At 46.5% G+C, this 12,404-nt stretch overlaps 1 protein-coding gene across 1 annotated transcript in view; it reads right to left on the minus strand.

The window, feature by feature from the left end:
• FAM91A1 (family with sequence similarity 91 member A1) overlaps nt 1-12,149 on the minus strand; it is a 36,447-nt gene extending 24,298 nt beyond the window's left edge. Inside the window, exons 1-6 of the mRNA XM_083621968.1 lie at nt 11,637-12,149; nt 6,316-6,400; nt 5,498-5,649; nt 4,084-4,141; nt 2,176-2,243; nt 301-414 (exon numbers count right to left, since the gene is read on the minus strand). Coding sequence (XP_083478094.1) covers nt 301-414; nt 2,176-2,243; nt 4,084-4,141; nt 5,498-5,649; nt 6,316-6,400; nt 11,637-11,708 — 549 coding nt within the window. The 5' untranslated portion in view covers nt 11,709-12,149. The remainder of the gene's footprint in view (nt 1-300; nt 415-2,175; nt 2,244-4,083; nt 4,142-5,497; nt 5,650-6,315; nt 6,401-11,636) is intronic.
• Nucleotides 12,150-12,404: the final 255 nt, after the last annotated feature.

Consider the following 12,404-nt stretch of genomic DNA (forward strand, 5'->3'; position numbering starts at 1 on the left):
TGGAAAAGACCCTGATGTTGGGAAAGATGGAGGGCACAAGGAGAAGGGGACGAGAGAGGACGAGATGGTTGGACAGTGTTCTCGAAGCTACCAGCATGCGTTTGACCAAACTGCAGGAGGCAGTGGAAGACACGAGTGCTTGGCGTGCTCTGGTCCATGGGGTCACGAAGAGTCGGACATAACTAAGCGACAACAATTTCCGCTGTGTTCAAATGGATTTACTCCCAAGTAATTGCGTACAGGATTTCTGCCTGACATTTATGCAGACTGATTGATTTTTGGGTTTTTGTGTGAAGATACCTTTATGTCGTCCTCTGTGATGTAACCAGCTTGCACCACCCACCATGGCTCTATTGCAATCTCAACTGGCTTCGTGGGTAGCAGATCACGGGCAGTTTTCCTTCTGAAGAATTTCTGAAGGGGTACAGTTACATTCGTGAGAGACAACAAGGAAGTAACCAAATTACTATAAAGCAGAAGTAACTAACAAATGCTCATATTTCTGGATATGGCACACTCAGGTCTTTAACCCTCTCAAACAACGTACTATAACAAGGATGGGGAGGGGAACTGTGCCACTTTTCATCATTCATCCTGAGAAACAGGTTGTGCAATAAATTTACAGACTCTTTCAGTGCTTTTTTATAAAAAAAATATGCAGGATAAAATTAAGACTTAGATTCTAGAAAGATGTTTCAGTTCTGTTTTTTGCTTGTATTTCTCTCTCTCTCTCTCTCTCTCTTTCTCTCACACACACACACACACACACACACACACTCCAAGGGGAGGGGAAAGTTTTGGTTTTTTTAAAAAACAGTTATTTGCATTTCTGCAATATCAAGGTTAAGCTCACATAATGCACTCTAGGGTAAGAATGCCACGACTGATGACACAACTCTAGACATGTAATGGATGCCAGGCACTCAATGATTGCTGTTTATAATGCCAACTCTAAGCAGCTGCACATAAATCTCTGGACACAATTCATGGATCTGCTTTTGCTCTATGAAGACCTCAATGCCCTTAGATTAACATTTCTAGAGGGTTGCTTTCTTCCGCTACGTTTCATCACATCCTGCAAACTCAGGTGAGAACCGCTTGCTATACACTTTACATGTATCAAGCACACAGAACAGGGATACACTGAATGAGATGAGATGACAGCTTGGCATTGATAATTTACGAAAGCCTGCAGAGCATCCATTTAATGACGAAGACAAAGATGAAGAAGAGGAGGAGGAGGAGGAGTTTGGACTTGATATCCCACCTTTCACTCCCCTTAAGGAGTCTCAAAGCGGCTAACAATCTCTTTTCCTTTCCTCCCCCACAACAAACACTCTGTGAGGTGAGTGGAGCTGAGAGACTTCACAGAAGCGTGACTAGCCCAAGGTCACCCAGCAGCTGCATGTGGAGGAGCGGGGAAGCGAACCCGGGTCACCAGATTACGAGTCCACCGCTCTTAACCACTACACCACGCTGGCTCTCTGGTAACGTTCAGAACGAATTACTGCAATATGTTATACATGGGACACGACTGCCTTTTAAAACTGCTTGAAAACTACAGTTAACTCAGAATACAGCAGCTTTTGCCAGTCCCAATTCAACTGGTTCCTTTCAGAGCACAGCTCAAAAGTGCTAATGCTAAAGCCTTAAATCAGGGACGGTGAATCTGTGGCTCCATAGATGATGCTGGACACCAGCTCCCATCATCTCTGACCCTTTACAACATGAACTGGAGCTAATGGGAGTTTGAGTCCAATGACATCTGGAGGACCAAAGGCTGGCTTTTTCCCACCTGTATTTCCTGTGTACTCATCTCTTCAACAGAGGCTCTTCTTTGGGCTCTCCCAGCTTCTGAAGCAAGGTAACTGCATATTTATGATGCATAACCTCTGGCACCCGGAAATAACACCTTTTGCACACTGTGTACCATTTTCTATTACAGAGGATGTTAAACTTGAGACTAAGGCAATCCAGAAGGGTTTTTGGAGATCAGTGGCGCAAATGACCCATTATACCAGATTACGAAGTTTATGGAAGGTGCCACTGGGTTTTGCTCCCCTCAGTATACAACTAGTTAATTTTTCTGCTGCAACCCACACTTTGGAAAACCAAACTTTGTCCAAATATTAGATCACATAGAAGAGAGGAGGGAGGGGAACCGTGAACACCTACTTTGGATGATCTACATTGGTTCATTAGGTCAATGTACTGGTTTCTTCCTATGCCAAGAAGTCTCAGGCCTGAGGGGGAAAGGAAGTTTTTAAGTGCCTCAAAACAGAGCTATACTTATAAAACTATTCTGAGCCAAAGAAACATTATTGCATAGTACTGCTTTCGTATGTTGCTTTGCAGACAAACAGCAGAATTTTCAGAAAGGCTGGTAGATGCATCATCTATGAGAAGATGAATTTGAAGCCTGCCATTTGCTATTCAATTGGAAATACTCATCCGGGCAGGCACAAGTCTTGTGGTGGCCCCCAGATTATGGTCCTCCCCTTTAATATCCACACCACAGATTTTTTAAAAGGTTTTAAAACATGCGCCTTTTTCAAAGTATCTTTTCACAAACGGTTATTTTTTCTTCCAATTGGTTTTTAACTGGCCTTTTAAATAACTCATAATGCTGCTGCCTCTGTTATATTCAATTGTTTTTAGGATCTATTGCACTTCTATAATACTGTGAGTCACCTTGGATGTGTTATGCCCCCCCAATGGGGCATTTAAATGGGGCATTTTATAAAGAAAAATATACATCTAAATAATTTTCATGTATTCTCTACAAGCATGCATATTGTCCTGAGCTATCTTCTTCTTATCACACATTTACATCATACAGTTTTAGCCCTAAATATTTTCATCCTTGACTCGAAAGATGCCTTGAAATTCCATCCGAAGCACCCTCACAAATGGAAACATTATTAGATTAACTGGAAACATAAACTGCTTCCTCTTAAGCCCTGTGCAGCCCTGAGGATCCAGACAATGCATGCCCTTGTTACAGTTTTTATCAAAGGCAACCCATAATCTTAGGGCCCACACCTATGGGAAGATATGCCAGGATGAGCGTCTTAGGATGCAGGGGTCGCCAGGTCAGTCATGCTCAGCTGGCATGAAGTCCCCAGCCCCAGAAAAGTAGCATTAACTTGGTCTTCCTGGCTCAGCCTGAGTTGAGACTAGTGTAGGCCCTAAAAAAGGCAGGTGTTATGGGGGCATGGTGGAGGGAGGATGGGGTGCGGTGGGGGACTTAAGATGGACCCTGACTCTGTGCAAATCAGCCTTGTGTTCTGGCAAAAAGGGTAGTGTAAATCAAATATTATTTTAAAGTCCTGTTCTTCCTCTGACAGACTTGGGCCAACTCAGCCAGCAGCGGTCTTCCTCTTGAATGGCAGGTGGATCTGGCGTAACTTAACGTCAGCTTGTTTAATGTGTCTTGTGTATAGGATCGCTCTCTTAGCAGTTGTATTGGAACTGTGGGCATTTGGTGCAGCGAGAAGGGGTTATTTATGTCATCATTTGGTCTGCCTCTGTAATAACACCATCAAAAGTGACAACTGGAAGATGGGTAGCCTCAGAAGTGAGCAACTCATCTGAAGTTATCACTGTCTCCCTCTGGTAGCTGAAAGGCCAGCAATTCAGAAAACAAAGTTAATGGGAAGGATAAAGACATTGTAATTTACACACTGGTTCATTTACTCCCAAGAATTACTGTGCCAACAGCTATGTCTGTTAAAGCTAATGTGCTGCACTGCTAAATGGGTAAAGTGGAACGATTTTAAGTTATGTAAATGCAATTCTTATGGCCTATTGTTGAGGCAACAAGTAATTATTAGAAAAGCACATGCTTAACTTGTGGGTTACTGTTTTGTTTCCATAACTGGTTTGGGGTATTTTTTTTCATCAGTATCTTTTTTTGTTCTCTTTTCAAACATCAGGCATGTAATCCCCACAATTAAACAAACGTTACAACTGCAAAAAGGAATTGTCATGCAGCTGTGCTTTTAAAACTAGACTTCCTTAAAACACGTTTTCCAAATGGAAATTTGTTTAGCTTGTGGAAGCAGAATGAAATCTTATACTTACAGTCTGCAGCAGTAAAGTTGGGCAAACAATCATAGCTTTTTTCACTGTTCATTATATCCTTTACAAAGGAAAAGGAAAAGTTGCAGTGTCAGCTTGACTCACTGTACTTCTTCATTTCACAACTGTGCACTGATGCTACATCAGTAAATATTTGAAAACTACTTTGCACCCAAACCCCAGTTTATGGAGGCTTTGTGTTTCTCCATTTGCTTGTTTGGTTTGTTTGCTTGCTTGCTTGCTTGCTAGGGAGGGGAAAGGAGAGGAAATGGAAGTCCATTGCATGTAACCTAGTGAAAACAAAATTCTAACTCAAGGACCTAAAATAATATGCACAAAATGAAGTAGATTTTAGGAAAAACTACAACCAGATCTAGATATGCACAGAGTGTGTCCTATTCATTTCAACTGAGAAAAATGATGTGAACACAACAGTAATGCATTTCAGGGCTTCCCTCACTAAAATACATTTGGAGACGAGAGGGGGAGCAGAGAGAGTGAAAAATGGGGGTGGAATTGTAGTGATCCATCTCTACAATGGCACAGGTCCCATGCTCAGAACAGATTGCTGGATTGAGGCACAGGAGGCATGTGAACCTCACTATCCTCATGCCACTGATTCTGGAGCTGCCCTGCATAAATTTCTACGGATCTTTACCGGTGTTCCAAGGACATAGTGTACATAGGTTTTCCCCTTTCTATTTCACCTGTGCAAACACCTTGGGAGGGCTTGCCCAAAGTCACCCAGTAAACTAATGGATTATTCTCTTCCATGGTATCTTTAAAGGTCGTTAGTTCAACACAAAGGGGTAATTCTAGACCCAGTCACCTTGCAGCGTAGCAAAAGGTTGTAACGGAACGGAAATGCATTTGAAGAATGGCAGACCAAGAATAAATCACCCCCCTGAGCTCACTGAAGGAAGGACTGGAGAGAATAAATATAACAGAAGCTCCACTTGCTCCATACAAAATGCTGCTTTAGCAATACCAGTAACCAAGTGTGCTCTACTGCAGTCCAGGAACGGAAGCAAAAATAGCCTATTTTTGTGGAATTCAGTGGCAAAACTCTCACTAGAAGCAGCAGGGCACAAACTACACATTACCAGCAATTATCAATCAAATCTGCACAACGCTACACATTGTTTCTCCCATATGTTGAGAGGTGACTCAAGCGCTGTTTGCTGCTTTCTCTGAATAGAAGTTTGCAAGCTCCTTCATCAGAGTAATTTGGCTGCAAGCCCAAAATGCCACTGCAAATGGTGACTGCGTTTCCTGCCGCTGATTACCAACAGCAGCCTGGCAAAAAGCTAACAATAATGGGCATGTGACTCCAGCTGGCAGGCATCAGGTTACGCTGAAACGCCATAAACTCCTGGGACGCACAAAATGCCTTGTTTAAGCATTTATCTAAACTCACCTCCATTATTCCTGTGTAATACGAAAAGGGGGTTATCCTCAAGCCTTTCACCATGATGTCAGACAAGTGGTATGGGTACAGCATGAGGTGCTCTCTGCTGTATTTCAACAGCTCCTCGTAGTATCTGCGCTCATCTTTTTTGACATGCTTGACTGGGAGAGTAAAGAAGGGTCAGCAGGTTGTAGCAACAGTCTCCACAAATCAGTTAGAAATGCTAAGAATTTTACGGGGTGTGAACTTGGGACAGGATCCAGAGCAAAGCTGAAGCTCCATTTGCGCAGAGATTTGGAGCATGCTCTGTGGATCCACACAAGGGGGGGTGGGAGAACGCAAAGAGAGGAAGCTATTTAAGTATGCTGCACTTCATGGCACAAAAGAGAGGACATCCTATGCCACATACTATTCCTATTGCAAATGCAATATCATTATTTGACACCGAGTTAGTTCCCAACAATCCAGTCTGAAAAAGAAGGCAGCCAACTAGCAAAACTCTTGAAGTATGTCCATTTTGGAGTGAGCTTCTACGGGGCTGCTGGGCAGCCTGTGGCATGAGGAATGGCCCTATGCAATCTTCCGGACACTTCCTGAAGCTGCCCTGTTCATCCATCTCATTGGTGTCCCCCTTTCCCCTGATAATTTCCTTCTTATTTTTCTTGGCACTTTAAAGTGTTTATTAATACAATTAATACAAAAATGACCAGTACTGGTAGTACAATTTTACTGAATTCCAGCTGAGGACAGGTTTCTCTGATGTAGCTGTTACATACAACAATATCTGCTTTCAAAAGCCCTTTCCCCCACTCTGTTTCTCTACTCACCTAAGTTATTTCGGTACCGTAGCTGATTGCGAATACTATAGAGCACAACCTGCTTTTCATAGTCTCGCTGTGAGTTTCCAAGCCCCTACGAGACAAAGCATAGAAATTTAATGAAATGAGTAAGGGAGCACTCCTGTACACAAGAAGCTGGCGTAGAACAGACGGGTGTAATTTAACCTGGTGTAAAGTTACACCAGATCCACACTCTATTCAGCAGTGAGGCTACCGCTGGCTGAGTCAACCTAAGCCTGGAAGAGATAAAACAAGCCTTTAAACTAGTGTTTAGAGTTGTACCACCCTTTCTACCATCTTATCTTATGCCAAGTCACATGACAGAGCTGCTCAGGCTTAGGATCCAGTGTACATCTTCCCTTTCTGGTCCCAAACACAGAACACTCCTTTTCCAGGGCTTACACTGGATTAAGATCTGCTGGGCTTGGCTCAGGTAGTTGAGGACTGGCTGAGCCAGGATGAGCTCATATACCTCCATCTGAGCCAAGGATGAGGGAGTTAAGCCAGCTCAGCTGCAGATGTGCTGGGTCCTAACCTCCTCATGCTGGTCGATCTTGAGTGCTGGACCAGTTGTTGATCCTCAGCCCAATAGGTAAATTTATAGCTCAGGCTTGCTGAAAGTTGAACTATAAGACTGCCCTTCAAGAGTTTTATCAAGCAACTTGGCTTAGACCAACAACTAAGTGTTAAATGAATTGTCTGACATATACACATAAAAGTGGTGCTTTTGTAGTTCTACAAATCATTAACCAACAAAATCAATACAGAGTTCCTGCAAAAAACTATGAAATACATTAGCCTTGTAAAAAAGCCCACAAAAAGTGATCAGCCTGGAAAAATAATCTACTAGCCTGCCCGGGACTGGCAAATGAGACACAGAGAGGACCATCCCACCACCAGATTTGTGCAGGTACCTATGGCCTTAATACACCATCATTTCCCTAATGCAGGAATAGAGAACCTGTGGTCCTCCAGACACTACTGGACTACAACACCAATAATCCCTGACTAATGGCCACATTGGTTGTGACTGATGGGAGTTGGGGTTGAGCAACACCTGGAGAGCTACAGCTTCCTCATTCCTACCCTAATGTGAGATGGGAAGAGCTCTGCTTTGCCCTCACGTACCGTATTTTTCGTCCCATAGGACGCTCCGTCCCATAGGACGCACCTAGTTTTTTTGGGGGGAAATAAAGGAAAAATTTTTTTCCTTTATTTCCCCCCCAAAAAGCAGGTTGGAGAAACCGAACCAGGTTGAGGAACAGTGGGATGGCGGCGCTGCGCCTCCCTGCTGTCCCCCGAGCTTGTGGGGCTGGCCGATGTCTGCCCAGCGCGAGGGGCGCTCTGATTCAGGGCGCCCCGCCCGCTGGGTGGCAGGCTGCTATCCGCAGCGTGGGGAGCCCTACGGGGAACTCCTGCAGGGCTCCCCACACTGCAGACGTCTGTCCGGCGCGCGGTGCGCCCTGCTTCAGGGTGCCCTGCGCGCCGGGCGGCAGGCTGCTATCCGCAGCGTGGGGAGCCCTCCAGGGAACTCCTGCAGGGCTCCCCACGCTGCGGATGTGTTCCCGAAGCGCCGGGCGCTCTGCTTTCAGGGCGCCCGACGCTCCGGGAGGCAGGCTGCTATCCGCAGCCTAGACATCCCTGCGGGACCTCCCACAGGGCTGCCTAGGCTGTGGATGTGTTCCCGAAGTGCCGGGTGCCCTGAAAGCAGAGCGCCCGACGCTCCGGGAAGCAGGCTGCTATCCGCAGCCTGGACATCCCTGCAGGCCCTCCCGCAGGGCTGCCTAGGCTGCGGATGTGTTCCCGAAGCGCTGGGCGCTCTGCTTTCAGGGCGCCCGACACTCTGGGAAGCAGGCTGCTATCTGCAGCCTGGACATCCCTGTGGGAACTCCCGCAGGGCTGCCTAGGCTGTGGATGTGTTCCCGAAGCGCCGGACGCTGTGCTTTCAGCGTGCCCAGCGCTCTGCTTTCAGAGCGCCCGGCGCTCCGGGAAGCAGACTGCTATTCGCAGCCTAGACAGCCCTGCGGGAACTCCCGCAGAGCTGCCTAGGCTGCGGATGTCTTCCTGAAGCCTGGAGAGTGAGAGGGGTCGGTGCGCACCGACCCCTCTCACTCTCCAAGCTTCAGCAAAAGCCTGCATTCGCCCCATAGGACGCACCCAGATTTCCCCTTCATTTTTGGAGGGGAAAAAGTACATCCTATAGGGCGAAAAAATACGGTAATCAGTGCTTGAACTTTCCACACCACTGCTTTTTCCTTTTGTATTGTGCCTATAAGACTGTGAGTATCTGGGCAGATTGCCTCGTATTTTAATCTCAATACAGCATATCAAACATTTCAGGCAAATTGCAAGTGATAGATAACAATGTTTTCCTATGTGTGGCTTTTGAGGGAGGTCAGAGGCATCCTGTAGCTCAGTGGAAGATCCCATGTTTAGCAGAAATAAGCTCACATGTTCAGCCACTGGCATCACAAGTTAAAAACACCTCCAGCAAGAAGGCCAGGGAAAATTTGGGAAACGGCTGCCAGCCAATCAAAAGGAAAATACAGAGCTAGATGCGCTAAGGCTCTATATCACAAGACATCTTCATATGTTCATATGCGGCTTATTCTCGTAAAAACCAGTGTAAAGCAATTAGAGTGTTGCCCTAGACCACACGCACACGCATCTTCAATTCTTCATTTCCTATGGGTGTTCACTAGCCCAGTGTTTCCCAACCTTGGGTCTCCAGCTGTTTTTGGACTACAACTCCCATCATCCCTTGCTAGCAAGACCAATGGTCAGGGATGATGGGAATTGTAGTACAACAGCAGCTGGAGACCCAAGGTTGGGAAACACTGCACTAGCCTACATCACAGGACATTTCTGAAGAAAAAAATGTGCCCCCCTTATCTCTCTGGAGGAAAGCTTAGTTTAAAATAAACAGGTACAACAGAACAATAGCATTAGACTACAGCAGGGTGCACAGACTTCAGAACCGTGGTATTCAACTAAGTAACTCAGATCAGACCACCTGAAATTAATGGACCTAACTCAGTAATGCTCATTGATTTCAATGAGTTTACTTTGAATAAAACTTAAACAAATGCTTACAATCCTATGTCAACCAACTGGGGTCAGCTACAGGGGGGGACTGAACATGCACTAAAAAACAAGGAACAGGGTGTCCCTCAGCACGCACCAGAAATTTGCTTTTAGCATTTGAATGGAGTTCACTGCACTTTCACACAAAAATCCACTTCTACCTTTCCTCTCCAAGGTTTCTTCACTTCAGCAACCTAATTTAGAGCGTTGTTGTTGCAAATGCTTTAAAAAATGGAAAATTCCGTATTGGCATGGTTCCCATATATTACCTAGGTAAATAGAAGTAATATCAGACCTCCAGCCACACATGCTTACTTAGGGAGGGGCTATGTCACAGATAGTTGAAGCCTTGGCAATGCATCCACTGATTCAATTATTTGACAATGTCTCCACTCAGTTTTCCTTCTTATGTGATTGATGTATGCGTGTACTGTAATACACTACAGGTTTTGCTGAAGTTGATCAATGCCATTTTATTACAATACCAATGCAATGTTCTACAAAAAAGGATGAAAGGAAACACTTTCAGATCTACTGCAAAAGATCTACTAGTGCTGTAGATCCTCATCTACCTTCTGTTAACCCCCATGTTCAAATTAATCACAATATGCATACAACTGCCTGCAGGAAAAATGTGGTTGGCTGAAAAGTTGTAGAAGTTTGAGCAGGTGAGGGTGGGCCAAAGTTCAACAAGCTAGACAACAAACATTGACTTGGCACTACCTGTCCTAATACTGGGGGAGAGGAGAAAAGGGTGAAGAAAAGTTAGCATTTTAGTCTTATCAGGTTGTTTTATTTACTGCATTTTGTGGTACATCTAACATTGTATATTGGATACCGCTGTATGGGGGGCCAACTTGAATAAATACCGGGGGGAGGCCAGATAAGTCCTGCCACGCATAATCATTCACATGACACAGTGCACACACACCATTTAAATGGGAATGCCCAACAACTTGTTGGGGTCCGGCCCCCTCAAATATTTTATTGCGGGGGTCAAAGCCCCCACAGCCCTATTGCTCCTAAGTTGGCTCCTATTGCAATGTAGCATCCACATGAAAGATAGTAGTGCAGAGATGCTTTTAGCTAACAAATGAACAAACAAGTACCTAGGAGGAAAAAGTCTCTACACACCAGGTGTGAAAAGGGTAATTTGAAGTAGATCAGCCCGCTCCCCATTCCCCCACTACACTGCTGAAATGAATTAAACGTTGGGGTAACTAGCAATGGACTTAGAATCACAGAACTGTGGAGCTGGAAGGTTCCACGAGGGTCATCTAGTCCAACCCCCTGCAATGCAGGAACTCAACTAAATCATACATGACAGATGGCCATCCAATCTCTGCTTAACAAACCTCCAAGGAAGCAGAACCTACCACCTCACCTGGGAGTTTGTTCCACTGTCCAAAAGTCCCCACCCTGATGTTTAGTAGGAATTCCTTTGCTCGTACAGTGGTACCTCGGGTTACATATGCTTCAGGTTAAATACGCTTCAGGTTACAGACTCCGCTAACCCAGAAATAGTGCTTCAGGTTAAGAACTTTGCTTCAGGATAAGAACAGAAATCGCGCAGCAGCGGTACAGTGGTACCTTGGGTTAAGTACTTAATTCGTTCCGGAGGTCCGTACTTAACCTGAAACTGTTCTTAACCTGGAGTACCACTTCAGCTAATGGGGCCTCCTGCTGCCGCTGCTGCACGATTTCTGTTCTCATCCTGAAGCAAAGTTCTTAACCCGAGGTACTATTTCTGGGTTAGCAGAGTCTGTAACCTGAAGCGTCTGTAACCCGAGGTACCACTGTAACATGAAACCCACTAGCCTCGGGAGCAGAAGAGAGCTGGGTTCAAGTTCTGCTGCTCAAAACATTAAAAAACCCGAATGGGCTTAGCAGGGGGCTCAAGCCTTCGCCCCTGGCGGAACCTCGGACTTCTTAGCAAAGCTCGAAAGCGGAGCCCGAGGAGCCTGAATTCACCTATCCGACCCCGCTTTTACTGGAGAGCAGACCCACTGATATCAATGTCCCAAGTTGGGTCCATTGCCCGCCCCCGTCGCGCTCAGAGGCGAGATCCCACATAGTTCCTGCTACCCAGAAGGGGAAGCGAAAGTGGTGGCGGAGGTCTCTGCCGATGGCCACTGGCGGGGTACGGGAAGCCAGAGGGGTCAGTTCTAATAGGGAGCGCGCTAAGAGCCGCTTTTCTACAGGTGCCGGGAGGGGTCAGTCCGTACCTGCTTGACGCTGGCGGGGAGGCGGGCCCAGGGGTAGTTGTGGCGAATGTGGAACTCCACGTCCACATTCATGGCAGGCTCCCCCGGGTGGGGTGGGAAGGGTCGGGGGCGGCGGTTGGCGGCGCCCCCCGCCCCTCACACAGCCTCAGCCCCCGGTTCCTGAGGAGCGACGCGGCGGCGGCCCAAAGCTGGACCTTCGCTCAGCCCGCTCTCTCGCCTCTCCTCCTCCCTCTCGTCTCCTCACAGCGCGCTTCCGCGTTACGGGCGTCGGGAGCCCCGCCCCTCCGCGCGACGTCGCTTCCGGTCCCCGCGGGCGGGAGGAGCCTCGGAGAGCCAAGGGAGTAGAACGCTCCTAAGAACCAATGGGGATCGTCCTCTCCTCCTCCTCCACCCTCTCCCTCCTTTCTAAATCAGTACGCCAGAAATGTGAGGGCGGGGCTGGGGGCTTTTAAAGCCGCGGACGCTCAACGTCACGGCCGCGTCGCTTTTACGTCTCCGCCGCAGGCCGCTGTGAAACTACAAGCCCCATGGTGCTTTGCGGGAAACGGCCTTTTGTTTGTGACGTAACAATTGCAGCGTGGCTGAAGGGTTCGCCTGAGGGAACAAGGCCGCTTTATTTGTTTGTTTATCATTATTTATTGAATTTGTATACCGTCGTTCGTTTCAGTTGCATATCGCTTTATATTTTTAAGAGAGACCTCGAACCACATTAAAACATCAAATAAAACAAACCAGAATAAAGCATTACTGAAGAAAATAAAATATAAA

Source organism: Podarcis filfolensis, assembly GCF_964270895.1.
Source record: "Podarcis filfolensis genome assembly, chromosome: 7".
Lineage (NCBI taxonomy): Eukaryota > Metazoa > Chordata > Lepidosauria > Squamata > Lacertidae > Podarcis > Podarcis filfolensis.